This window comes from Phodopus roborovskii, unplaced genomic scaffold, assembly GCF_943737965.1.
Source record: "Phodopus roborovskii unplaced genomic scaffold, PHOROB, whole genome shotgun sequence".
NCBI lineage: Eukaryota > Metazoa > Chordata > Mammalia > Rodentia > Cricetidae > Phodopus > Phodopus roborovskii.
In genome coordinates, this window is record NW_026126441.1 from 623,576 (window position 1) to 647,360 (window position 23,785).

At 47.0% G+C, this 23,785-nt stretch overlaps 1 protein-coding gene across 3 annotated transcripts in view; it reads left to right on the forward strand.

Moving 5' to 3' along the window:
* The window catches only part of Dnai1 (dynein axonemal intermediate chain 1), a 68,607-nt gene that overhangs the window by 25,385 nt on the left and 19,437 nt on the right, over positions 1 to 23,785 (forward strand). For 2 of the 3 annotated variants that reach the window (XR_007834725.1, XM_051187567.1), the window contains exons 2-12: positions 731 to 763; positions 2,150 to 2,248; positions 2,421 to 2,501; positions 7,204 to 7,330; positions 7,583 to 7,701; positions 7,921 to 8,040; positions 9,019 to 9,078; positions 10,541 to 10,675; positions 15,246 to 15,330; positions 19,491 to 19,608; positions 19,911 to 19,954. Coding sequence is in view for 2 of the 3 variants with exons in the window: in XM_051187567.1 (XP_051043524.1) it covers positions 731 to 763; positions 2,150 to 2,248; positions 2,421 to 2,501; positions 7,204 to 7,330; positions 7,583 to 7,701; positions 7,921 to 8,040; positions 9,019 to 9,078; positions 10,541 to 10,675; positions 15,246 to 15,330; positions 19,491 to 19,608; positions 19,911 to 19,954 (1,021 nt within the window). In the remaining variant the exon portion in view is untranslated. Of the gene's footprint in view, positions 1 to 730; positions 764 to 1,794; positions 1,917 to 2,149; positions 2,249 to 2,420; positions 2,502 to 7,203; positions 7,331 to 7,582; positions 7,702 to 7,920; positions 8,041 to 9,018; positions 9,079 to 10,540; positions 10,676 to 15,245; positions 15,331 to 19,490; positions 19,609 to 19,910; positions 19,955 to 23,785 lie in introns of those variants that run through there. The other variant, XM_051187568.1, reaches the window with a different exon arrangement.

Consider the following 23,785-nt stretch of genomic DNA (forward strand, 5'->3'; position numbering starts at 1 on the left):
CCCCACTATGTAGCCATGGTTGGCCTAGAACTCATTATGTATTCCAGGCTTGTCTCAAACTCACAAAGATCCACTTTTCTCTGTTTCCTGAGTACTGGAATCAAAAGTGTTACTATGTTCTGTGCAAGTGTGTGTGCACATGCGCACACACCACAGCACCTATATGGAGGTCAGAGGCCAGTTAGTGGGAGACTCTTCCCTCCTTATACCATGTGGGTTCCAGGGATTAAACTCAGGTCACCAACCTTATAAATAAGTGCCTTTACCCACTGAGCCATCTCATCAGCCTACCAATCCTGGTTTTATGTGTTACTAGAAAGTTAATCCAGAGTTTCATGCATAACAATTAACATTCTACCAACGAAGCTCCATCCTCGGCTCTCAGCACATACTGTAAAAATGTTTGTTGGAGGCGGGAGAGATGGCTCAGCAGTTAAGAGCACTGATTGCTCTTCTAGAGGACCCAGGTTCAATTCCCAGCACCCATATGGCAGCTCACAACTGTCTGTAACTCCAGTTCTAGGGAATCTGACACTCTCATATCAATGCACATAAAACTATTTTAAAATGTATTTGTTGAACTAGTTACAAGTAAGAAATTGCCAGTGCTAAGTTTCCTGGGTTACTCGCTCTTTGCTGCAAAGTCCCTGGGAAGAAGACTCCTTATGTCACAATCCATGCTGTTCCTATGCTGTCTCACCTATGACTTTTGTTTTTTTCCTCCCTTTAGAGTGTCACTGGGACCAGAGGAGCCAGGAAAAGAGTAAGTGCTGAGACCACCAGTCACCAAACAAGATGTTAGTGGCATTTTGTCTATTGGAAAATTATCCATACATTTTTATGAAATTTGAACAACCTAGAAGAATCTTAAAATTATGTTTAAGCTACTACCCTAGGACAACCTTTTATTTAACATGCAATGTTATGTCCTCCCAGATATTTTTATGTACATAAAGGATATATATATACATATATATATATATATATATGTAATAAAACAGTATGTGTTATTTTATGACCTGTTTCTCATATAAACATTTAGAGTACTTTCCATTACTAATATACTTTTATTATATCACTTAAAATTATTGCATAATATTTAACCACATGTCCCCTAAGGCCATACCATAAGTGCCCGACCACTGCCTCACTTTAGACGAAACATGTGGCCATTTCCTCTTTTCCACTATTATGACCAACCTGCAATTACCTGTATTTCTGGGCACGGCTTTGGTTATTTTCTTTTTCTTTTTTTCAAGGGAGTTGATTTTTTTTGAGTCAGGGTTTCTCTGTGTAGCGCTGGCTGTCCTGGAACTTATTTTGTAGACCAGGCTGGCCTTGAATCTACTGAGATCCACCTGCCTCTGCCTCCTGAGTGCTGGTACTAAAGACATGCGCCACCACCATCTGGCTTGGTAAATATTTCCACACTATTCTTTAGATAGGCTATGCCCGTTTCTGGGAGCTTACCTTCCACACTAGAGACTCTTCTTGCTTTCCAGTTTTGTCATGGAAGAAAAAGTATTGCTTCATTTTGAATGTCCTTGATTGTTGCTAAAGATGAGCATTTCAGATACCCCATAGCTACTTGGCAAGGCATTAAACATTATTGAGCAATGCAGAGCTTCTATCCTTGACTCTTTTGCCTTAAAGGAGCAAAGTATAAGACAGTATTTGTTTTAAGAGTAATTTTTTAAAAAAATAATCTTGATGTGGCAGATTGGAAGGCCAAGGACAAATCTGGTTGACAGCGGTAGTTGGAGAACAGTTTGGGCTCTCTTTGGCTGTCTAAGCACATTGTATAAAGCCTTTGGCAGCTGATCCTGGACTTCAGCTTCTAGGCTTTGTGGAAGGCATAGGAAGAGCTGGTTCTTCTGATGCCCTGTTAGAGACAATGTCCCATGACAGTGTTTCAGGTGAGCCCTGACCCCGGGATAGAGGTGGCTATGATCCCCCAGGCACTGAGAACCCCAGCCTCAGCAGTCCTTTTGGAATCTTCCATGAGTGGTCAGTTGGACATTTTCTATTCTGTGAACAACAGATAGAACTTGGCTTCAGGGAGGACTCATGAATAAAGGGGGTTCCTGAAGCATCACTTGCTTGTTGGAGCAGATTGGACACTCCTGAGCCAATTGTGTTTTCTGTTCAGGATGAAGATTCAGGGACTGATGTGGGAGAAGGGACTGATGAATGGTCCCAATCCAGAGCCACAGTTCGACCCCCTGACCAGCTGGAGTTGACTGATGCGGTGAGTGAGCACACACCATTCCCTGCTCATTTTATCTCCTGCTTCAGATGTGCGTTCTTCCATAGAGAAAATTAAAAGCCCGAGCAGAGCTGGCAGGTGCCCTGGTGGCCCAAACCTCAGAGGAGACAGGAGGAGCTGTACCATTGACTCTCTTGGTGTTTCTCTCCCTCAGGAGCTAAAGGAGGAGTTCACTCGCATCCTGACAGCCAACAACCCACATGCACCCCAGAACATTGTGAGGTACAGCTTCAAAGTAAGTCACCCTCCTGGGCAGGGCCTCATGTCTTCTTGAAGCAAGAGTGACTGGGCACATTGTAAAAGGCCCCCGGCCAGTTTTCAAGGTGGTCCTTGGTTAGAAATCTGGGGCTTTACATGGAATTCCAGAGATGTTTGAATTTTTTTTTTAAATTTTGGTACATTTGAGAGAGGGGGAGAGGGAGAAAGAGAGAGAAAGAGAAAGAGAGAGAGCACACATGTGTACAAAACAGAGAAGAGAATGGAGAAGGGAGACAGGGTTACAGTGTGCATGGTCAGTGGTCAGAGGGTAGCTTTTCAGAGTTGCTTCTCTTTCCACCCTGTGGAGCCTAGTGATCAAACTGAGGTTGGCAGGCTTGGCAGCAGGTGTCCCCATCTGCTAAGCCATCTTGAAGGCTCCTTTCAAATTTCTTAGTGAATCTCCCTAAAGTCTTACTAATTGCGAAGCCCTCAGTACTCTGAGGAGGAGTTTGTTCCTTGTGGTGCTGGGAACTGAATTTATGAAACCCAGAGCTTCACTCATACTGACCAAGTGCTCCACCACCGAGCTACACTCCAGCTTTGTGGTATGTATTTTTTTATTTTATTCATTTATTTTTTTTTTATTTTGAGACAGGGTTTCTCTGTGTAACAGCTTTAGCTGTCCTGGAACTCGCTCTGTAGATCAGGTTGGCCTTGAACTCACAGAGATCCAAATGCCTCTGTCTCCTGAGTGCTGGGATAAAGGCTTATACCACTACCACCTGGCAGTATATTTTTATTTTTAAGAATAATGAATCATTTGGTTAGAAAATTATTTTTACAATATTTCCAATATGTAGAACACATTTTCTGCCAACACAAGCTATTGGATCATTAGAAGCCTAGCTTTTCCTCCAGCCAGACACCTGGGTAGAATAGAGTCCTCGCTGAAAGAGATATTGGCCTCATATCCACACAGAACCTTCCCGTCTGAGAGGACTTCCATAGGCTCTGGGCACAGAGTCTCTTGATGTGCTAGCCAGGTAGGTAGATGGCTCCCAGGGCCATCTCAGTAACCACAATGTGAGGAAGTTTTTAGTAGGCACGTCTGCAGCAACAGTCTTTATAAGAGACGGCATTGTGTTTTAAGCCACAGCAGGTCAGCTCCTGTAAGGACTGGAGAGAATTTCAGAGTGCCTTTGAGCCTTTCAGTTCCACTCCTACTGTGTGCCAATGTCAGATCCTGTATGGAATATTTTTACATAGAATATCACAGGCAACCCTCAAGTTTCTTTGATATAGAATCTATCATCATCTTTTTGTGGATTCTGATATTAAAGTACATAAAACAAATGGCAAAAGTCATACAACCTGCATTCAAAGCAAGATCTGAACTATTTTGTCTGACTCTACAGCAAGGTTATATTGCTTATTTTAAACAATTTTTGCCAGGTGTAGTGGCTAAGACCTGTGATCCCAGCACTTTGGTGGCAGAAACAGGAAGATCACTGCAAGTTTGAGGCCAGCTTAGGATATATCCATGTGGCAGACCCTTTCTCAACAAACAAACTTTCACACACACACCTCTACCCCCACACACACCCCACACCACCCACCCCCCCACACACACACACAGAGGAGTGTGGGGAGATTTGAATATATAACAAAAGTCCATAGTACAAATTTCAAAATATTCAAAAAATGGTGGAATGCAAACCTCCTGTCCTATGTCCTTTTCCAGGGAGAAAGACACCCAGCTTTTTATTTGTTTAACCTTTGAGTCAGGGTCTCAATATACAGCCTGAACTACCTTGAACCTGAGAGCTCCCGAAAGTCTCGGCTTCTCCAGTTCTGGCTTTACAGGTGAATGTCACCATGCTTACAGCAATGGTTTAGCTTATTCACAGATTGTACAACTCTCAACACAACCCCTTCCCAGACTTTTTTGTCCCAGTTTTGTTTCTTTACAGAGCCTGGTGTAATCCAAGCTGACCTTGAGCTTGCTGTGTAGCTGAGTCTTGAATTCCTGGTCTTTGTACCTTCACTCCTGAGTGCTAGGATTACAGGTGGGCACCACCATGCCAACCTTAGAACATTTCCTCCACAGGAAATGCCATTCCTCACAGCTGTCCCCCTCCATCTCCCCCAGCCCTGGGAAGCATTGGGTGAATTTTTTTGTCTTTAGATTTGCCTGTTCTGGACTTGTGAGGAGGTGGATGCTCTCACATCTAATCTTTTGTGACTGGTTTCTTTCATTCAGCGTGATGTTTTCAGTTGTCCATGTTATACATATGTCAATACTTCATGTCTTCCTCTTGCCAAACAATACTTCATTCTATGACCATGCTGCATTTTCTATATCTTTCATTTGGATTGTCTCTTCTTTGAGCAATTCTAAATAGTGCTGCTAAATAATGAACATCTGTGTGTGTCTTGTGAGAAATTTCATGAACATACTGCTTCTTATTCAGCTTGTGTAGTGAGCCCCTCCACAGACGTTGAAGCAAATCTGGATGTGTTTCCTAAAAGATGCTATTCAAGAGATGTGCTAAAGACCCCCCCCCCTTGGGCAGCTTATAGAGTTTGGAGGGAGCTTCCTTTCCTCCCCAAAGTCATGTTATACCTTCCTGCCTCCTGTTTTGACATTAGCAATAGGGTCCCGCCAGGACGCAGTGGTCTGGCTGTGGCAAGTGCACTATACCGCAGGTGTTACCTTTCCCCTCCAGGGTCCTCTCTTGCTCCTCCTTTGAGTGAACTGCCAGCTGATGCCCAGGAAACTCGCCTTATTTATGCTTTCAGTATCTCTTCGTCCCACATTCTCCCACACAGCTGCCTCCATATTGGTGGTCCTGAAAGGCCCGATTTTAGGTCCCAAAACTGCTACTTCCCCTTGATGTGCTAAAGAATCCAAATTCTACCTCTAAATTGAAGAGGAAGTTCCCAGTCAGCAGTTGGGGACAGGATGGAGGTGAAGCCTTAGAAGAAAACTGGATGGGTCATTCATTCTCATGGGGATTTCCATCGTACTCTCGGTTACTGCCCCATTAAGGGTCAGTCCTTGGGCATTTACTACGTGGTAGGCATTGTGTTAATGGACTGCTTTCAGTATTGTTAATAGTTACACAGCCTTACAAACTGGACATCGTCATTTTATTTGACAGAAGAAGAAACGAAGGGTTTAAGATGAGATCATGAAGATAACAGGGGGCAGACTAGGGACTTGAACCCAGTTCAGCCACCAAGACCACATTCTCAGCCACTGTGCTTCACACTCCTATCCATCTGAGTGACTTTAGTTTTGTTTTGTGTTTTTGTCATTGTTGTTGTTTGAGACAGACTCTGTGTAGCCCCAGCTGCCCTGGAACTCATTCTGTAGACCAGGCTAGTCTCAAACTCAGATCTTTGTGCCTCTGCCTCCTGAGTGCTGGGCTTAAAAGTATGCACCACCACTTCCCAGCAAGATTTAGAAAAAAAAAAAATCAGGGTGCCTCACAAATATAATTATTTTCTATATGATGTGAACTGGTTGAGCAGAACTATTTTAAAAGAATGGAGGGGCCTCTGGTCTCCAACTCCATTTGGGGTTGCTAGGAGGCTAATAAATAAGATATCCACCGGAACTGCAGACCACTGCTCTGTAGAGCAGGAACTGTGTCTGCTGTTGCTCAGCTTTGTATCCTGGGCACCTAGAAAATACTTGGCATGTCATAGCTGCTCAGAAATTATTTGTTGAATGAACAAATACAGTTTTCTGGGCTTGAAGCCCAGTCCTGCTTCTCGTCTGCTATGTGACCTGGACAAATGCCAAACCCAAACTTTCTCTGGACCTCTGTGGTCCTCTTGGATAGAAATAGGGGGACTAGAGATCTGGTTGCCTCTGATGATCTGTTCCCTCTGACATCCACTAAAGTGTTATGTCGAGGCTATGCCAGGTGTGTTGGACAATTATGTCTGACCTGCCTAAGGTCTGCAGTGAGGTAGGTGAGCTGGGAACCCTTGGCCTGGATGCAGGAGACAAGGCACCTGAACCAGCAATGGGTAAAGGTCTGCTACTTCAGGCTGGGAGCCTGAAGCTTTGAGACTGGTGTGGTGGCACACACCTTTAATCCCAGCACTTGGGTGGCAGAGCTTGGCTCTGAGTTTGAGGCCTACCTGGCCCACATAAAGAGATCCAGGCCAGTATGGGCTACATAGTCAGACCCAACCTCAATCTATATCTATATCTATATCTATATCTATCTCTATCTCTATCTCTATCTCTATCTCTATCTCTATCTATACATATCTATATCTATATCTAGTCTTTGATGAGAACTTTTAAAAATCTCATTTTATTTGTCTTTCATCTTTTCTCCTTTAAGCAGAAATTCAGTGGAAACATTAAGGATTGGGAGTCATAGTTCCTTTGATAGAGGTGAACTGCTGACTTTTGTTTGAGCGGTGGTTCTCAACCTGTGGGTAGAGACCCTTTGGGGACAAACAACCCTTTCACAGGGGTCACCTCAGACCATAGGAGAACACAAATATTTACATTACAATTCATAACAGTAGTAAAATTACAGTTATGAAGTACAATTAGAAAAGCTTTATGGTTGGGGTCACCACAACATGAGGAATTGTATTAAAGGATCTCAGCGTTAGGAAGGCTGAGAACCATTCCTCTAGAAAATGAAGGCAGACTACATTCTGGCACCATCCCTTGCTGGGTCCTTGGTGTGATGTAGTTCCTCTCTTTTCAGGAAGGCACATATAAACTTATTGGTTTTGTGAACCAAATGGCAGTTCACTTCAGCCAAGTGGGAAACCTGATTCCCAAAGACTCAGATGAAGGACGGCGACAGCACTTCCGGGACGAGCTGGTGGCAGGTAGGATTGTGGAACAGCCTAAGGCTGCAGCCCCAAGCCTGGGACTCTGAGGAGTTGGACCCTCCAGAGCTTTGCAAGACCTTTACTTTCCTGGTGTCCAACAGCAAGCTGTCCCAGACAGGCCCGGGCGCTAACCTGGGTCATGGAGAGCCCAAGGAAGGAGCAGGGTCTGACAGGCAGGAAGATGATCCTCCCTGCCAGGGACTGAGCCGGCTTGGACCCTGAACTCATCAGCAACAATACTCTGTCAAGGCTCACAGGAGTCTGCCAAGGTGGTGACTTCAGACATAGAAGTCCTCGAAGAAGATGAAGAGCCCAAAGAAGCAGAAACAGAAGCAGGGAGTCAGACAGACGTGCCTGCTGCAGCAGAGGTGCGATGGTGTTGCTCTTTGTCCCCACCATTCCAGATCAGCTGTGGATGGAGAGGCTTTAGGGGCAACATGGGGAAGAAAAGATGTAGATGCTTGCTGTATGTGCCAATGCTCTGGCAATATCCTCTCGCCTGACCCTATCCTACCGGGTCAGGGATTCCTTCCCCTTACTCCTGTCTTCCACAGTTAAGCCCTGGCCCTTCTGACCTTTATTTCCAGACAACTGAAAAAGTGATTGAAGAAGAGCTCATGACTCCTGTGCAGCCCAAGGAACGAAAACTCACCAACCAGTTTAACTTCAGCGAGAGAGCATCACAGACCTTCAACAACCCCCTCCGGGTAGATCCCCTGCCACACCCCTCCCCCAGGCAGATCCCCCACCACATCCTTTTACTTTGAAGCTCTGTGCTATGCAGTGGCAAGGCAGACATGGGCCTGAGACCAATCCTTGCAAACCTGAGCCTGTGGGGGGGTGCAGGACAGACCACAGTTTCTCTCTCCAAGGAGAACTGGAACATGCATTCAAGACCCTGTGTTCAAGTCCCTATACGCAATCTAGTTATTAGAGGAAGGCCAGAGCCCTCAGACTGCATGGAGAGGTGGAGATTTAGGCTAGATGGGGAGGAGGGAGTAGAAATCATGGCCACAGTGTGCCTGGGGTGTGGGGAGTCTTGAAACAATATAAGGGGTGTTGATGGTCTCTGTGCAGGTCAGCTACCAGGTGAGAAACCCCTGCCAGGGTTTTAGGCGAGGCAGGGTCACGTGAGTGTCCTACAGTAGTGCATCTATGATGGAGAGCAAGATCTCCAGGGTCAGTCTTGAGTAGCACCTCATCATCCTGTGTGGTCCTGAGGCTGATGTTGGATAGTTGGGGTTATACATAATTGGGAGGGAGCAACTTACACTCCTGGATGCAGAGACCCCATTTTTGGGGAGAAGCCTTCCCATGTATGGGAAATTAGCCCCGGGGCTTGTAGGAAGCTGGCCTCTGTGCATTGTGTCTGGAGGCTGGTGACAGGCTGGCTTCTTGCAAGTCTGTCCATCCCTCACCTGGACCTTTTCTTGATTAAAAACTGGCATAATTGATCTTCACTGCCCTTGCTCTCCAGCTTAGGCTAATGAAGGAGGCCAGAATGGAAAAACAAATGTGGGATTTGAATAGTTCAGTCTTTCAATGGGCCCTTCTTTTCTTCCCCAGCTCTCTTCCTCCACCCCTTCCTCCACTCCAACTAAAATGTTTCTTTTAAAGATGCACTTTGGGTTAAGTGATAGGGAGGTGAGGTCATCTATGGATCTCCTCTCGTCGCTCTTCTCTAGGATCGAGAATGCCAGATGGAGCCTCCACCGAGAACAAACTTTTCAGCCACAGCCAATCAGGTAAGACCCTGGTTCAGCCTGGAAACTGTTCCCATCTGCACACTCCCACAGAGGAGACTGGCGTGGCTATGGGTTTCTCTGCCAGTCGACCTTAATTACCCATCCATCTCCCAGAACATCATCCTGAGCACTTAGTCCTGAACACAGGGCACATCACACACAGTAGGTCCCCAGTAGTGAGCTCTGGACCAGCTACATGACCCTGGTGCAAGGCTGTTTACGCTGGAGGCATGATTCTGGAGCCTTCACCAGAGCATGGGAGAACACTTGTTCCCATGGACCCCAGGGGGCCAGCCTGTGGTACTCTGTAACTGACTTTAAAGTCCCAACATCCTGACTGCCTTCACAGCAGCCTTTGCATTCTTGCAGACCCTCTTCCTTCCCATGAAGCCCTCGTGGCTGGCGGTGCTGACTTGGACAGGATCTGGTGCTCGGATCAGGCCCAAGCTCTGCTATCCCTACCGTGAGATCCTGGGCACAGAATGCGTCACTTCTTTCTTAATCCTTCTGTTTCATTCTTTGTCCATAAAGGATGATAAACTGCCCCACAGAGGTGTTAGAGGCTCTGAGTGAGATAACAAAGGCTGAAGTGCCATGCAGAGAGGCAGCTGCCTCTGGGTGAAGTTTTAAATGTAAGGTGTGCCTATCTGGCCTCCAGGTGGCAGTGACTGCCCAGTTGGGAAGCAGTCCGTGTGAGCTGCAGCATTTGCCCAGCCCCAGATCCTAGCTGCTGCTTCTGCTACAGCCCTTGGGCTTTTCTTTCTTCAGGTCCAGTTGGCAGAGTATCTATTTATCTCCTTTTAATCTTGAGATGTGGGCAGTGAAGTAGATGGCCAACTTCAGCCAATATTTTATCCCGTTTTCACAGAGGCAGACATTTTCCCCATTAACTCTCTCTCTCTCTCTCTCTCTCTCTCTCTCTCTCTGTGTGTGTGTGTGTGTGTGTGTATGTGTGATGCATGGAGGTCAGAGGACAGCTTGCAGGAGTCAGTTTTCATTTTCTTGCCACCATATGGGTGCCAGGGACTGAACTCAGGTCATCAGGCTTGCTGGAAAGGGTCTTTAATTTCTGAGCTATTTCACCAACCTGAGGAAGAGTTTTTTTTTTTTTAAGTATTTTAATGTTTAATTCAGTCTCCAACAAATTGTTAATTACCTAGTGGTTGCACATTTTCTCTAGGGGTTGGAACCTAGAACAATATTCACTGATCTCCAGCTTAAGATTCAGACCCTGTGCTTCAAGGTGGATAAGACTAGCTCTGAGGAACCCTGGAAACTCCTTCCTTCCTGTTCTAGAGTGGGTGATTAGCAGGAAAGACAGACTTTGAACATGTAATTACAATGACTAGAGGGTGCTATAGAGACACTTGACAAGGGTAATGCCACCAACTCCTGCAGGCTGAAGAGCTGGCTGAGTGGAAGCTGTGTCCTGTGGTGACTGTCCTGTCTTGTTCTTGCCTAGTGGGAAATCTATGATGCCTATGTAGATGAGCTTGAGAAACAGGAAAAGACCAAAGAGAAGGAGAAAGCAAAGACTCCAGTGGCTAAGAAAACAGAGAAGATGGCCATGAGGAAACTGACATCTATGGAGTCCCAGGTTTGGTGGGGTGTCTACAGTTCAACACAGAATGTCTGAGTGGGACCTTGGGCTAGAGGTAGATAGAAGCTTGGCTATATAGAAGGACTTCAAGAGGCTGACTTTGAGGTATAATTCCTTACCTCAGGAGAAGATGTAATGATAGCTAGAATTGTCCCTGGCATCCCACACCTTCCTCTAATTGATATTCTGAAGGTGAGAAGGGTTTGGAAATCACTGGTCCAGGATGGCCTTTCTTGAAAAGTCTGCATTATCTGCATGGCAGAAAGTTACCAAGTCTGTGTGTGGTAGGGGTGGGATTTAAGGATAAGGTGCTGTCCATTGAGTTTAGGGTGAGTTGAGTTCTGTCTTCAGTCTTGGATTTAATTGCATTTAATAGTTAAAGTGAGTGAGGTGGTTGATTTTTAGTTTTCACCTTGACATGATCTAGAATCATCTGGGAAGAAGTCTCAAGGTGGGGGGAGACTGTGTAGATCAGATTGGCCTTTGGGTGTGTCTGTGGGAGTTGCCATGGTTACATTAATTGATAAGGGAAGACCCAACCCACTGGGGGCGGTTCTTTTCCCTGGGTTTGGATACTTAGTTGCATAAAAGTGGAGAAAGTGAGCTGAGTATTAAGCACACATGCATTCATTGCCCCTCTCCCCTGACTGTGAGGTGACAGCTACCTCAAGTTCTTGCTGCCTTGGATTTCCCACTATGATGGACTGTAACCTGGAATTCTGAGCTAAAATAAACCATTATTCCCCTAAGTTGCTTTTGTCAGGATATTTTTATCACAGCAACAGAAACGAAACTAGGTCAGTGAGTCTTCAGGGCCAGGATCCAGTCAAAAGTTTATCCTAGATACCATCAACATCAGGTCATAGATGCAGCCACTTTGATTTGGACTGACCATAGGAAACAAGTGGGAGCTTTAGAAAGGCCATGGTTGGGGACTTAGAACACTGCAGCCTTGCAGAAATTTAGGGATCAACATAGAGTAAAGTGATATAACCATGGGACAATGGCATGGGAGAGATCACCACATGAAATGCTGGAGAACCTCATTTATTCCTGCAGCAGAGAGAAATCCTGGGTCAGGAGATGGAGTTCCAGAGTGGAGATCCTATGGGTGTGACCTGCCTTGGAAGAGGGTCACAAGAAGCTAGGGGCTGGTTTCAGCACTTTGGAGAGCGCCCAGGGCTCCTTACACTAAAATGTCTCTGCTCCTTTTTAACCACACTAAAACCCAGCTCAGTTAAAGTTCTGTTTTCTTTATCCAAGCTGTGTCCACATCCTCTTACCCTGTTCCATGACCCCGCTGTCACATTTGAAGGGATGTTTGAGGGTCCCTTGCTATGGCTTAATAGACTTTATCTTTCAGTTTGTTTGAATTACGGATGGGATAGTGCCCCTGCCTTAAGGGCTCCCTTGCACCGTTCCTTAGAGGAGGCTCTGGCCTGGCTTAGGCTTAGGCTCGTCAGAGTTTGGGCTATTGGCACTTCTGGGACTCATAATGGCAGAAGACCTCAGAAACCAGCAGAAGACTCTGAGACTGAAAACTGATGTGGTACCTAAAGTCTGCCAAAGCTGGTGTATAACACTCCCTCTCACACTGAGTTCTTCCAGCTTTGTTGCCATGGAAAATAGGGATATAGGCAGATTCTGACCTTCTATGCCAAGAAGCCACACTAAGGCAGGACATGGAGGAGGGGGGCATGATGTATATCCATTCCTGGGCGAGTACCTTGATAAGAACCCTCTCCCCAAAGGAGTTCCATTCTAGCTGGGGATGCCAAGTACTGAGTCAGACCTTCTGCAAAACAGAATGAAAGTGGTAGCACCTTCTCCTTTGCCCAGGCCTAGAGCCTGAGCAGAGAAACACCATTTCCTCAAAGACTTCTGTCTATTTAGGTTGGTAAAAAGCTCAGGTGTGGGCAGGGAGAAAAGAGATTAAGTTCATGATACCCTACAAGAAGGTCTCCAGTAATGGATCTCAGGTCTCAGGCTCATTATTGACTTGGCTGAATACACAAAAATGAATGCAAGCTTAGATTTGGAAGGCCTAGGGAAGTGAGATCAAAAACCACAAGTTCAGTCAGGACCCTTAAAAAGATATGGCTACCCCAGGAGCATGGCATCTAGACCAATTGAGGTAATATCTGTAAGGATTCAGGCATTACGCTGGCCTGCCCCTGTCACTTGGCAGAATGCACTCAGGCAGTATTCTGGTCTGCCCATGGTTGCTAGTCTGCACCAGATGCAAAGGACCCTTTAAAAGAAAGACCTCTGCCCATTTACACTCTTTTCCGCTGTTCCCCTGGGACAGACAGGACTTTTCCTGTCTCCCTCTTTTCTTCTGTCCTCTCTCTGTCTCTGTGTCTCTTTACCTCTTTTATCTTTCCTTCCCCCTCCCCTTTCCCTTTCTACTAAAACTTCTCACTAAGCTCTGTCTGCCTGGCATGTTTGTCCCTCTGCCTCAGGCACCCTCGCCTGCCACGGAATCTGCCAATGTCTTCCTTGCACTTTATCATAACAATAATAGCTACATCTAGGGTCCTTCATCTCCTAGGACAATGATAATGTAGTTAGACTGAGTAGGGACAAGAACATGGGTTCTGAAGCCCACAGACTAGTGATTTGAGTCTGGCTTTGATAACATGAGCTGGAGCTTTCTGAAGCCCCGGTTTCCCCAAGTGTACAACCATTTTAATGACATCATATTTTGCAAAATTGTTAAGCAAACCCACAAGAATATGTACGCACAGTACTAGAATCATCACTGTTAGCAATATGCCACACCAAGGCTGGTGGAGCTTGGGAGAGATCGCTGTAGGGAGTGTTGACATGGGGAAATGAGGTACCATCACGCAGCATCAGAGGGGTTGTCTTCAGGTATGTAGCTCCTTGTGGCTAGGGGACAGAGAGAAGCTGATGTCAGTTAATTGGCTATCTGTCCACAGCAAATGTTGCTTCACATAGGAACAGTCATGCTCACTCCAAAGCTATAAAAGGAGAGGTTGTGCTGTGTGTGGGTCAGGAAGAGGGAGGGTCATCTGGGAGCAGGTGAACTCTGAGCACTGTATTTACAGACTCCAGCATCTGCCCCTCCTTGCCAAGCTCTCCAAGATAAATAGAGTCAGTCTGAAGAGCGGTGAAGAGCCCTTGAAGAGCCATTCCCAGATGCCAATGTGTGAGCCTCCACACTCAACTGTCCTGACTGCACCGCTGCGGGGGGGGGGGGGGGCGAGTCAAATCAGCACGTGCCTTGTTGTTTACTCCCCACAGTGGGCTCTGAGTGAGAGGCTGCCCTCCCGCCCTTACCCCTTACTGTGCCACGAGACTCTGAGACTCAGAGAATCAAAGTGACTTGCTCAGAGTTGCATCCAACTAGGAAAGAATTACACATCTGTGTAATTTTACTTAAGAGTTTATTTAATTTGTGGAAAGAGGTCTCACATGAGCCACAGCATGTGTGGAGGTCAGAAGTTAACTTGTGGGAATTGTTTCTCTCCCTCTACCATGTGAGTCCTGGGGATGAACTCAGATCTTCAGACTCTACCCACTAAGCCATCTTGCCAGCCCCAGAACCTAGTCTCTTAATCACAGCCCAATATGTGGGTCTCTCCCAGCAGTACTAATCTCCAGGATCCCCATGTCCAAACCATGGTCACTGTCTGGTTACACATTCTGCTTGTTCCCTCCAGCCACTCCCCCACACTCTTTGCTCTTTTCTTTTTTTTAAAGACTTACTTTTAGTATTTTTAATTTTGTGTATATGGGGGGGAGAGGGTTATATGCATTTGAATGTGGTGCCCTTGGAGTCCTCTGGAGCTGGAGTTGCAGGCTGTTGTGAGCCACCCAGAATGTGTGCTGGGAGTGGAACTTGAGTCTTGTGCAAGAGCAGTAAGTGCTCTTAACTGCTGGGCCATTATCTCTCCCCCTCCCTGGGCTTTTCTTGCCAACCCGAAACTTCATGTTCTCTGTTAACTTGCCAAACAGTTTACATGTTTATGGAAGTTGCTTCTGCATTCAGAGGGAGTCTTTTTTTCCAGGGTTAACTTGCTGCTTTATCTGTGGTCTGGGAAGAGCCCTGGGCTAGACGGCTCAGTTCTGCCTTGCATTCCCACCTGGAGCTTATCTCTCCCTGTTCGGGCCTCTGTGACTCCCTCAGCCTGAAACTAAATAAATAAGGAGTTTGGACTGGGTGAACCCTGAGGCCTTTTATGGAGATCTGTTCATTCCCTGATCTGAGAAAGCCTCTCTGTCCCACCAAAGCCTCTAACAGGTCCTTAAGCACTTTGCCCACCAATACCTTCCTGGGCTCTGTTCAGTGCCTTTCCCAAAACAAACTGGATGGAAGAGGGAGAAGCAACTTTATCCAGGGACCAGATATATCCACTCAGTTCTTTGTGCACCTGTGAGGAAAGGGCTCTCAGAATGTGGTGGTAGTGGGAAATTGAGCTGGGAGTCGATTCTGAGCCTTTGGGATAGGTAACCACGGGGTTATATTGCTGAACCAATGGCAAATCTCGGCTTTGGCTCAGGCATATGACTGATGAGGACTTGTGACATTTGTATCCCACAGAGTGATGATATCACCAAAGTGTCCCAAGCTGCTAAAATTGTGGAGCGAATGGTCAACCAAAATACGTATGATGATGTTGCTCAAGGTAAGACTTAAGGGGATAGTGGTTTTCATTAGGGGGGTGTGTGTGTGTGCGCGCGCGCGTGCGTGTGCTACTGCACCTGCTTGTCTGAATGTGCACTTCATGTGTGCCTTGCTCACAGAGGCCAGAAGAGGGCATAGATCTCCTGGAACTGGTGTTGCCGACTCTTGTGAACTGCCTTACAGCTACTGGGAATCAAAACCCTTTCTGCAAGTGCTCTTAACTGTGAGCCAATTTTTCAGTCTCCGAAATAGTATTTAAAATCCTTCACAAAAGACTAGTGTTTGAGTGTTCCATGCTAAGTCCTATAGAGAAGAGGAAGATAAAACAACAACCACCTTCTTTCCTCCTCTGGATGTTGCTGAAGAGGTTAAGATGCAAGTCCACCATGAATGACGACGTAAAAAACCGTGGGTGCAGTGACGAGATGCAGCAAAAATGACCTGCAGAATAGTAATCCAATGCCATATTCCCAACAGTCCTGGGAAGCAACCAGAGAAAGGACAATCACTCTGATTTCACATATGAACAGCAAAGGCCAAAGCTGCCTGACCAGGGAGCAGCAAAAAGAACCCAAATTTAGGTCTTTCTCTTGTGTCTCCACTCAGTTGACTTGGAGATGGTAACACTAGAATTTGTGGGAGATGAACTTCTCTGGGGCCTCCTAAAGAAGAGAAAAATAGCCAGGTAAAGGTGATGTATGCACACCTTTAATCTCAGCAATTGGGAAGTAGAGACATGTGGCTCTTTCTGAGTTCAAGGCCAGTTTGTCCTACAGAACGAATAGGACAGCCATGGCTACACAGAGAAACTCTGTCTTCAAAAAACAAACAAAAACAAAAAGAAGAGGAGGAAAATAAATATGGGATGCACGGGAATGGTCAAGGAGGGCCTCAGGGAGCGCTGGACTGGGTGGCAGGGACAAGCAGGTGTAGGAGGGGGAGGGTGTTCTCAGCAGAGAATGGCGTGAGCAGTGACTTGGCATCGAGAATGAGTAGGAATTCACTCTGGGAAGAAGGGGCAGCAGACTCGAGGACCCAAACGGTAGCTTTGGGAAATGGCGAGAATTCAGGATGAAGAGGGCTGGGGCCTGATACCTGCTAGGCCCCAGGCAGAGCAAAGCCCAATGAAAATGGAGCTGGGGGAGGATGTGACTGGTCAGAATTCAGGGACCTAAGTGAAGGTATGGGGTGGCACGGGCTGGAACAGAGAGACTGTAAGAGTGGAAAAGCAAGCACCTCGCAGGGCCTGGGTGCCAGGCATTGTGCTGTACAGTGTGGGCACAGCATTTTACATTCACAAACAGCTTTCCGGGGATGTGAATAACATTATTATCCCCATTTTATAGACGAGAACCCCAAGTTAATATGTTACTTCTTGCCCAAAATCACAGCCAGTGGGAGCTGTGAGTGGCTGAACCAGATCTCGAACACTGGCCCCTGGCAAGTTTGTTGACTAACCACGTCACCACAGAGCCATTGAGGTGGAGGAGGCATTTCAAATGAACACACTCAATAGATCTATCCTAGCAATTAATTAGTTACGAGGTGAAGATAGAAATTGATTCAGAAATGCTTCAATCCTGGGGGCCTGGGAAATTCTGGTGTCTGACAGTGCCAAGGAAACGGAATCCTTCCCATGCTATGAACAGCACATCCCCAAGTGGCTTGTATTTCCCTAAGAGGTTGTGCATTTATGTGGAGCAGCTGCCTCCCCAGAGTTGGCAACGCCATGTTGCTGGCTGGTCTCCTTTGCTGACAGCCTCGGGCCCTTCTTGGTGACTTGATGCTCATTGCTCACCCGTGGGACACACAACTAAGGCTGCCAAGACCAGCAGCCTAAACAAGCCCCCTCGTTATCGTTGGGGCTGGAAAACGACCTTGAGTGCTTTTCAAAGCTGTCAAAGTACACAGCAGCTGTGAATGAATTTGTCACTCACACAGCATGGCTTCCTGAGACCCAGCCTCTGCAAGTGGCCCGCCACAGGGCTGCAAACCTGATTAATATCCACAGAGAAATTGGCCTTGTGAACTGCTTTCATTTATAAGAACACAGTCGCATAAAAATGCATTAAAGTTTGATTTTTTTTAATTGCACAGTGTTTTCCCTTTGGGAAAGTGCAATCATGAAGGAGAAATAAAAATAAAGAAGTGTTACCAATTAATCCCGCTCTAAAGTGAGGAATTTTCAGAGCTCCCCCAAGCTCAGGAATCTTGATGTGATCAAGGCTCACACCTTTCTGACCACTCAAATTTTCTTCTTTTTTCTTTCTTTCTTCCTTCCTTTCTTTCTTTCTTTTTTTTTTTTTTTTTTTTTTTTTTTTTTTGTTCCAAGACAGTTTTGAGGTTTGGATGTAGTCCTACAATAGCCTCACGGTATGGGGCATTATGGGACAGTCTGGGCAACGCCTGGGCGTGTCTCCAGCTGTGCAGAGTTGCAGAGTTAGAGAGTCCCTCTAATTAGCCATCCTACTTGAAAGAAGACAGAACCACTTCCCATCTGACTTTGGGTCTCTGCTCTGTGGCTGTCCTTGGACCATGCACTGGGGACACAGGCCCTCTAGGAGCTGTGCAGCCTTGAAGTCAGGAAAAAAGATGTGTCAGGCGGTCATGGCACACACTTTTGATCCTAGCACTTGGGAGGCAGAGGCAGGCAGATCTCAGTGAGTTCTAGGACAGGCTCCAAAGCTACACAGTGAAACCCTGTCTCGAAAAACAAAAGACGGACAGATATCTCAGTGGAGGAGAGGCAGGACGTAAATAGACAAATTAACTCTACTTGAAAGAGCCAGGTATGCAGGTGTGGTGGTTCATACCTGAACTTGGCAGCATTCAGGTTGTTGAAACAGGAAGATGACCATGAGTTCCAGGCCAGCCCGAGTAACATAGTGAAAAATAAAGTGCAGTGGCACATGCCTGTAGCACTAGCTATGTAGAGGGCTGAGGCTGGAGGATCACTTAAGCTCAGCTTGGGTAATATAGTGATAATAGGTTACAGACCCTCTAGTTGCCATGTACAGATTCCCTCCCTCCCTTCCTTCCTCCCTCCCTCCTTCCCTCCCTCCCTCTCTTCCAAATTATGCCACACTCCTCTGCAAAACTCTCTTGACAAAGTTGATAAGCAACACATGCTGTGGTCTTGCAACAGGAAAATGAAGACCCCATAGAAAAGGGGGATGTTAAATCAGATAAAGAACAAGTAGGAGTCAGCCAGGTAAGTCAATGCTTTCCTAGACATGGACCAGCACAAGGGAACATAAGAGCACCTGGTCAGAGAGGATGTCAGGTGGTGGCCAGGGGCCAAGATCTGATCTGATCAGAGAACCTTGTTCAAGGAGAGCCACGAGAAGTTTCAGCGACATGGGCTGAGTGGCACGGTGAAGAGGCAGTTTGCTATTGCTCTGCTGGCCCTGGAAAGCATGGACTGAAAGGGTGGTTATGGGAGGAGGTGGGGAGACCAATTTGAAGAATATGATAGTCAGGAGATGGGCTTAGGGATCTCAACCTAGGTAGTAGTAGCTATGGGGTTTTTTTTTTTTTTTTAAGGGATTTAAAAAGGCAGGAGGAAAATAGAAGAAAGTGTAGAAAGGTATCAGTCAAGGGTTCCCCAGCCTCCCAGTTTAGGTAAATGGAAAGGTGAGGCTTCTGGCTAGCTTAGTGAGAATGGGAGAGGACTTTGAGGACGAAGCTGAGTGTTGGGAATCCATGGAGGAGTGTCCAGGTGGCTTCATCACAGTGAGGCTTGGCAGAGAGTATAAAGTCGGGCTGTGTTTTAGGAATCCAGGAGGCAGAATGAATAGAACTATTAATCAGCCTCTGGCAGCTGAACCTTTGAAATCTGGTTGCTGTGATTTGAGCTTCCGAAGCACTGAGAAAGCTCACAAGGATGAGAGATGCAACCTGGGATTCTGTCCACGCACATATGGATGCATTACTGTAATTTCCCCCCAACAACTAATATACAGGGAGAACTTATGTGCCAGGCCTTTTTCTAAGTACTTTGCATATATTAAACTCAACCTATATTCTCACAATAGTCCTTTGAGATGGGTACCACTATTATTTCCAGCCCCAAACACAAAGAGGCTCATTGTATTGCCCAAGGAGGTATCGATTTGCTACAAAGCAGCAGCTCCTGGCTGATTGTATCTGTTTGTGTTTAAGATTTTAAGTACTATGAGGATGCTGCTGATGAATACAGGGACCAGGAGGGTACGCTGCTGCCTCTCTGGAAGTTTCAAAATGACAAAGCCAAGCGCCTGGCCGTCACCGCCCTCTGCTGGTGAGTACAGATATTGCAGAGAATCTAGGGCCCCAGAGCACCCACTGTGTGCCAAGTCCTGATCCATTCATATGGCCCTTCTATTGCACTTTATATCTCGAGTGTGACATGTGACAAAGGAGGGGGGAAATAGGACCTGGATTCTAATAGGACTTCAGGATTATCTAATGTCTGCTATTAAGGATCTAAGCTTGACAGTGGTTGTCTGCAGTGCATTTAGTCACCAGTGCCCATGGGGAAGTTCATAATCATGGGAGGGCCACATCTGTTTCCTGTCCAGTGAGTTCACATTTCTTTTGCAGGAATCCAAAGTACAAGGACCTTTTTGCAGTGGGACACGGCTCCTGTAAGTGATGTAGCTATTCATTTGTTTGCTCGTGCGAACCTCAGACACTAAGTTCCTAGTCTGTTCAGAGCTTTTGGCCGGGTACGAGAAATACAGAGATGACTAGGAAGTAGTCACTGTCCCTCTGAGAGAGCTCACATTCCAGTGCAGTGCTTCTCAGCCTTCTTAATGCTGTGACCCTCAACACAGTTCCTCATGTTGTGGTGACCCCAACCATAAATTTATTCTCATTGCTACTTCATAACTGTATTTTTGCTACTGTTATGAATCATTATGTAAATATCTGTTTTCCAATGGTCTTAGGCGACCCCTGTGAAAGGGTTGTTCAACCCTCCAGGGGTCACGACCCACAGATTGAGAACCACTGTTCTAATGAGCACACCACTCTCGTATGGGCAATTAGTGTTGGTCCGAAGAATAAAGCTGAGTATGCCAACTGAACCTCAAGGAAACAAAGGGGAAAGCTTTGTAGCAGAGGGACCGGCATAGGCCAAGTCTGCAGGCCTGAGAGATATGTTGGGGTCAGTCTTCAACAGACCTGGTAAGTCGTTTCAAGAAGGAAACCACTGAAGGAATTCTAGAAAGGCACGTATATGTCCAGCACGGGAAGGAATTGCAGGCCTGAGGCAAGGGGCTGGGAGACCTGGTGCAGGTGCGCCAAGGAGAAATGGAAAGACCTCAGCCACTCAGAGACTGGGTTGGCGGCCTTCTCCCTGCATCCTCTCCTGACCTTCCTGACCAGGCCTGAAGCAGGGTAGGAGTGAGGAAAGGTGAGTACTTGAAGTTTGTTCTGCTGTTCCTGAGGCACTGGAGACCACAGTTATCCTGTGTTGCTGGCCCTGTTAGGACATATTCAAGGCAGGAGCTGGCACACGGTGGTACCTGTGTCCATGTAGTTTGCCATTCCTTCATGTTCCTTGGGCCAAATATAAGTCCTCACCACTGAGCTGGATAGTCCCTGCTTCTAATGGGAAGGGCCCTACACGGCCAGCCAGGCACAGCTCCCTAATGCTAACAGCTTGTCCTCTGGCTGGGAGGACTCACTTCTGTGAACAGAAAAACCCTTCCATTCTCCAAGCTGCTGCTGGCTGGCAGGCATACAAGCTCTTGGACACTGCCCCTTAGCTTGCCCATACGTTCTTTGACCAGGATAGGGATCCAAGGGGAGGGGAAGGAGATGGTATTTGTCATTCTTCTCAGGGAGGAGACCTTGGAGCTGCTCCCAGCCCTGTGGTCTGGGCTGCCTTTGAGGGTGCCCTAAATGCCTGCTTTGTGTCCCTACTCCTGAGGGTGTGCTGCTGCCAAATGGGAAGCACCCTCCCCCTCTGGCAGGGAACTAGTACATTCTTCCCTTTCTGCTGCAGCTACTGGGCCTGGAACAGAGCCTGGGGTTTGGGTAGGCCCTCCCAGGAGTGGGTGTGGACCCCCATGTGAGGTCCAGACTCTCTGCTTGAGACTGAGGTGAGAGTATGGAAGCCTCCCCAGAAGGTGGAGGAAAAGCTCCATAAATTCCAGCCCATCTTCTAGCCAGGGTTAGAAGCCAGGTCATGTAGAGGCTATCCCCAGGAGGTAGCCTTAGTCAGAAAAGGTGATGCCTTCTCCGAGGGAATGGCCTCAGGGTGACAGGCTCACTGGCCTCCTTTAGGCAAGCCCTTACCTAGGAAATGTTTCTTTGTCTTTCCTTGGTCTCTTGATACACAGGCCCAGTGGTACCTACCCACAGGCAGCTACAGACTTCCCTCTGGAGGGTCACTTCTTAGTGCCTTTGTCTCTTAGAGACATGGCAAGGCTGACAACCAGCCAAGCCCTCACCTGGAGCCATCAGGAGCCCTGTATGCAGGAGGAGTGCCCTGTGAGCTCCAGAAGCATTTACACATCAGACCAAGAACATGCCGCTGGCTGTCCTGTCCCCTGCAGACCCTGAGAGGGCCTGAGCAGAGCAGGAGAGATGGGGGATCTCTACAGAAGCCAGTGGCAGAGGAAGTGCTCTTTGCTGCTGTCACTGGCACAGGGGTTACTGGCTAGCTTTCAAATGATCATCTATCACAGTACCAGCCTCCGGCTCGGCCTCAGAAATTCTGCATTGGCTCCTGAGATCACCTGGGGCATCCTATAGTCTCAGATGCATGCTCCGGGAAGGAAAAGTACACGTTGTACAGACGCCCAGTTGTGCAGCACCCCGGTTGTGGATAGGCTCATTGTAAGGGGCAGGTAGTTTCATCATCTCCCTCACTGCCTTTGAAATTTAGATTTATTGTTGAGTTCAGTCCTGAGAAGCACAGTCCAGGCCTCTTAAGCTTCCTTTCCTCCTGAAATTTATTAGTTTATTAGTTGGGATGACTATTGATGTGAGGAAATACCATGAGTAAAGCAACTTGGGAGGACAGGGTGTATTTGGCTTCTGTTTCCACATCACTGTTCATCATCGAAGGAAGTCAGGACAGGAACTCAAGCAGGACAAGGACCTGGAGGCAGGAGCTGCTGCAGAGGCCATGGAGGGGAGCTGCTCTACATGGCTTGCTCAGCCTGCTTTCTTATAGAACCCACAACCACCAGCCCAGGGATGGTACCACCCTCATAATCACTTATTGAAGAAATGCCCTACTGGCTTGCCTACAGCCTGATCTTATGGAGGAATTTTTCTTAATTAAGGTTCCCTCCTCTCAGATGACTCCAGCTTGTGTCAAGTTGACATAAAACCAGCCAGCACACAGATAGACATATATTCCAGAAAGGACTGGGGCCTGCCACATCCTTAGGACACAGTTTCCTGGAGCAAGAAAAGGAAGCAGGCATGGTGGCTCATACCTTTAATCCCAGCACTCAGGAGACAAGCTGATAGATCTTCGAAGCCAGCCTAGTCTATGGAGTAAGTTCCAGGCCAGCCTACTGAGAAACCCTGTCTCAAAACCGCCCCCCCCTCAGAGAAAGAGAAAGAGAAGTATAAGCAGTAAATCCATATCTGCCTTCCCACTGTGGTTTCTGCCACCAGCATGCTAGGCTGCTTAAAGTACAGAGACAGGAGTATCCTGTAGTTCAGGCTCCATATTCCCAGATCAGGGGAGGAAGAGGCTGTCAGCAGGCGAAAGGGGGTGGAGAGACATTGGAAGACAAAAGGAGTCAATCCAGGAAGAGATGGTCTTGAAACAGCTGGGATGTGACTGTGCCAGCCTGTGATACGGAAGGGGTCCGTTCCAGCACATTAGCCTGCACATAGCAGGGAGACTCCTTGGGGTCTGTCAGGCAGGGATAGCATAGCAAATTCTATGTGTGGCCCGAGACTATCCCACAGGAGACTGGGCAGGGAGCATCCCAGCAGGTCCCACATTGGAAGGGCAAAGAAGCCAGCTGTCCTCCTGCCCAGCCTTTGTCTCAAAGGAGGCCAACAGCAGCCCTAAATTCTGAACACTAAAGTCATTCCTACTCTGTCTCTTGAACTTGCCCAGGCCAGAGGTACATTTGTAAGGATTTAAATCTTCCCCGATCATTTATTTGTCAGCTTCACTAATTAAGCAATGCTAATTTCATTTACTGAAAATGGAAATTCATCCACCTCATTTCTCCCTGTTCATCCTCCACACACAGAATCCATCACTCCTTAGCTGCAGGCTGCGTAAAATTTACAGGACTAATTATGTTGTCAGGTCTCTTTGTAAATACAGTCCATAAAGGCCACTATGCTTGCCGGGTTGCAGTGCAAGGGCATTTCACTGTTAGTTTAATTACTGGTTAGTTATTTAGGTCCTCAAATGTTTGCCTCATTTTCCCTAAATCAAATTAAATGTCCCAATTGATGTATTCTGTCTCCAAGGCCTTGCTCTTATTTCCCAC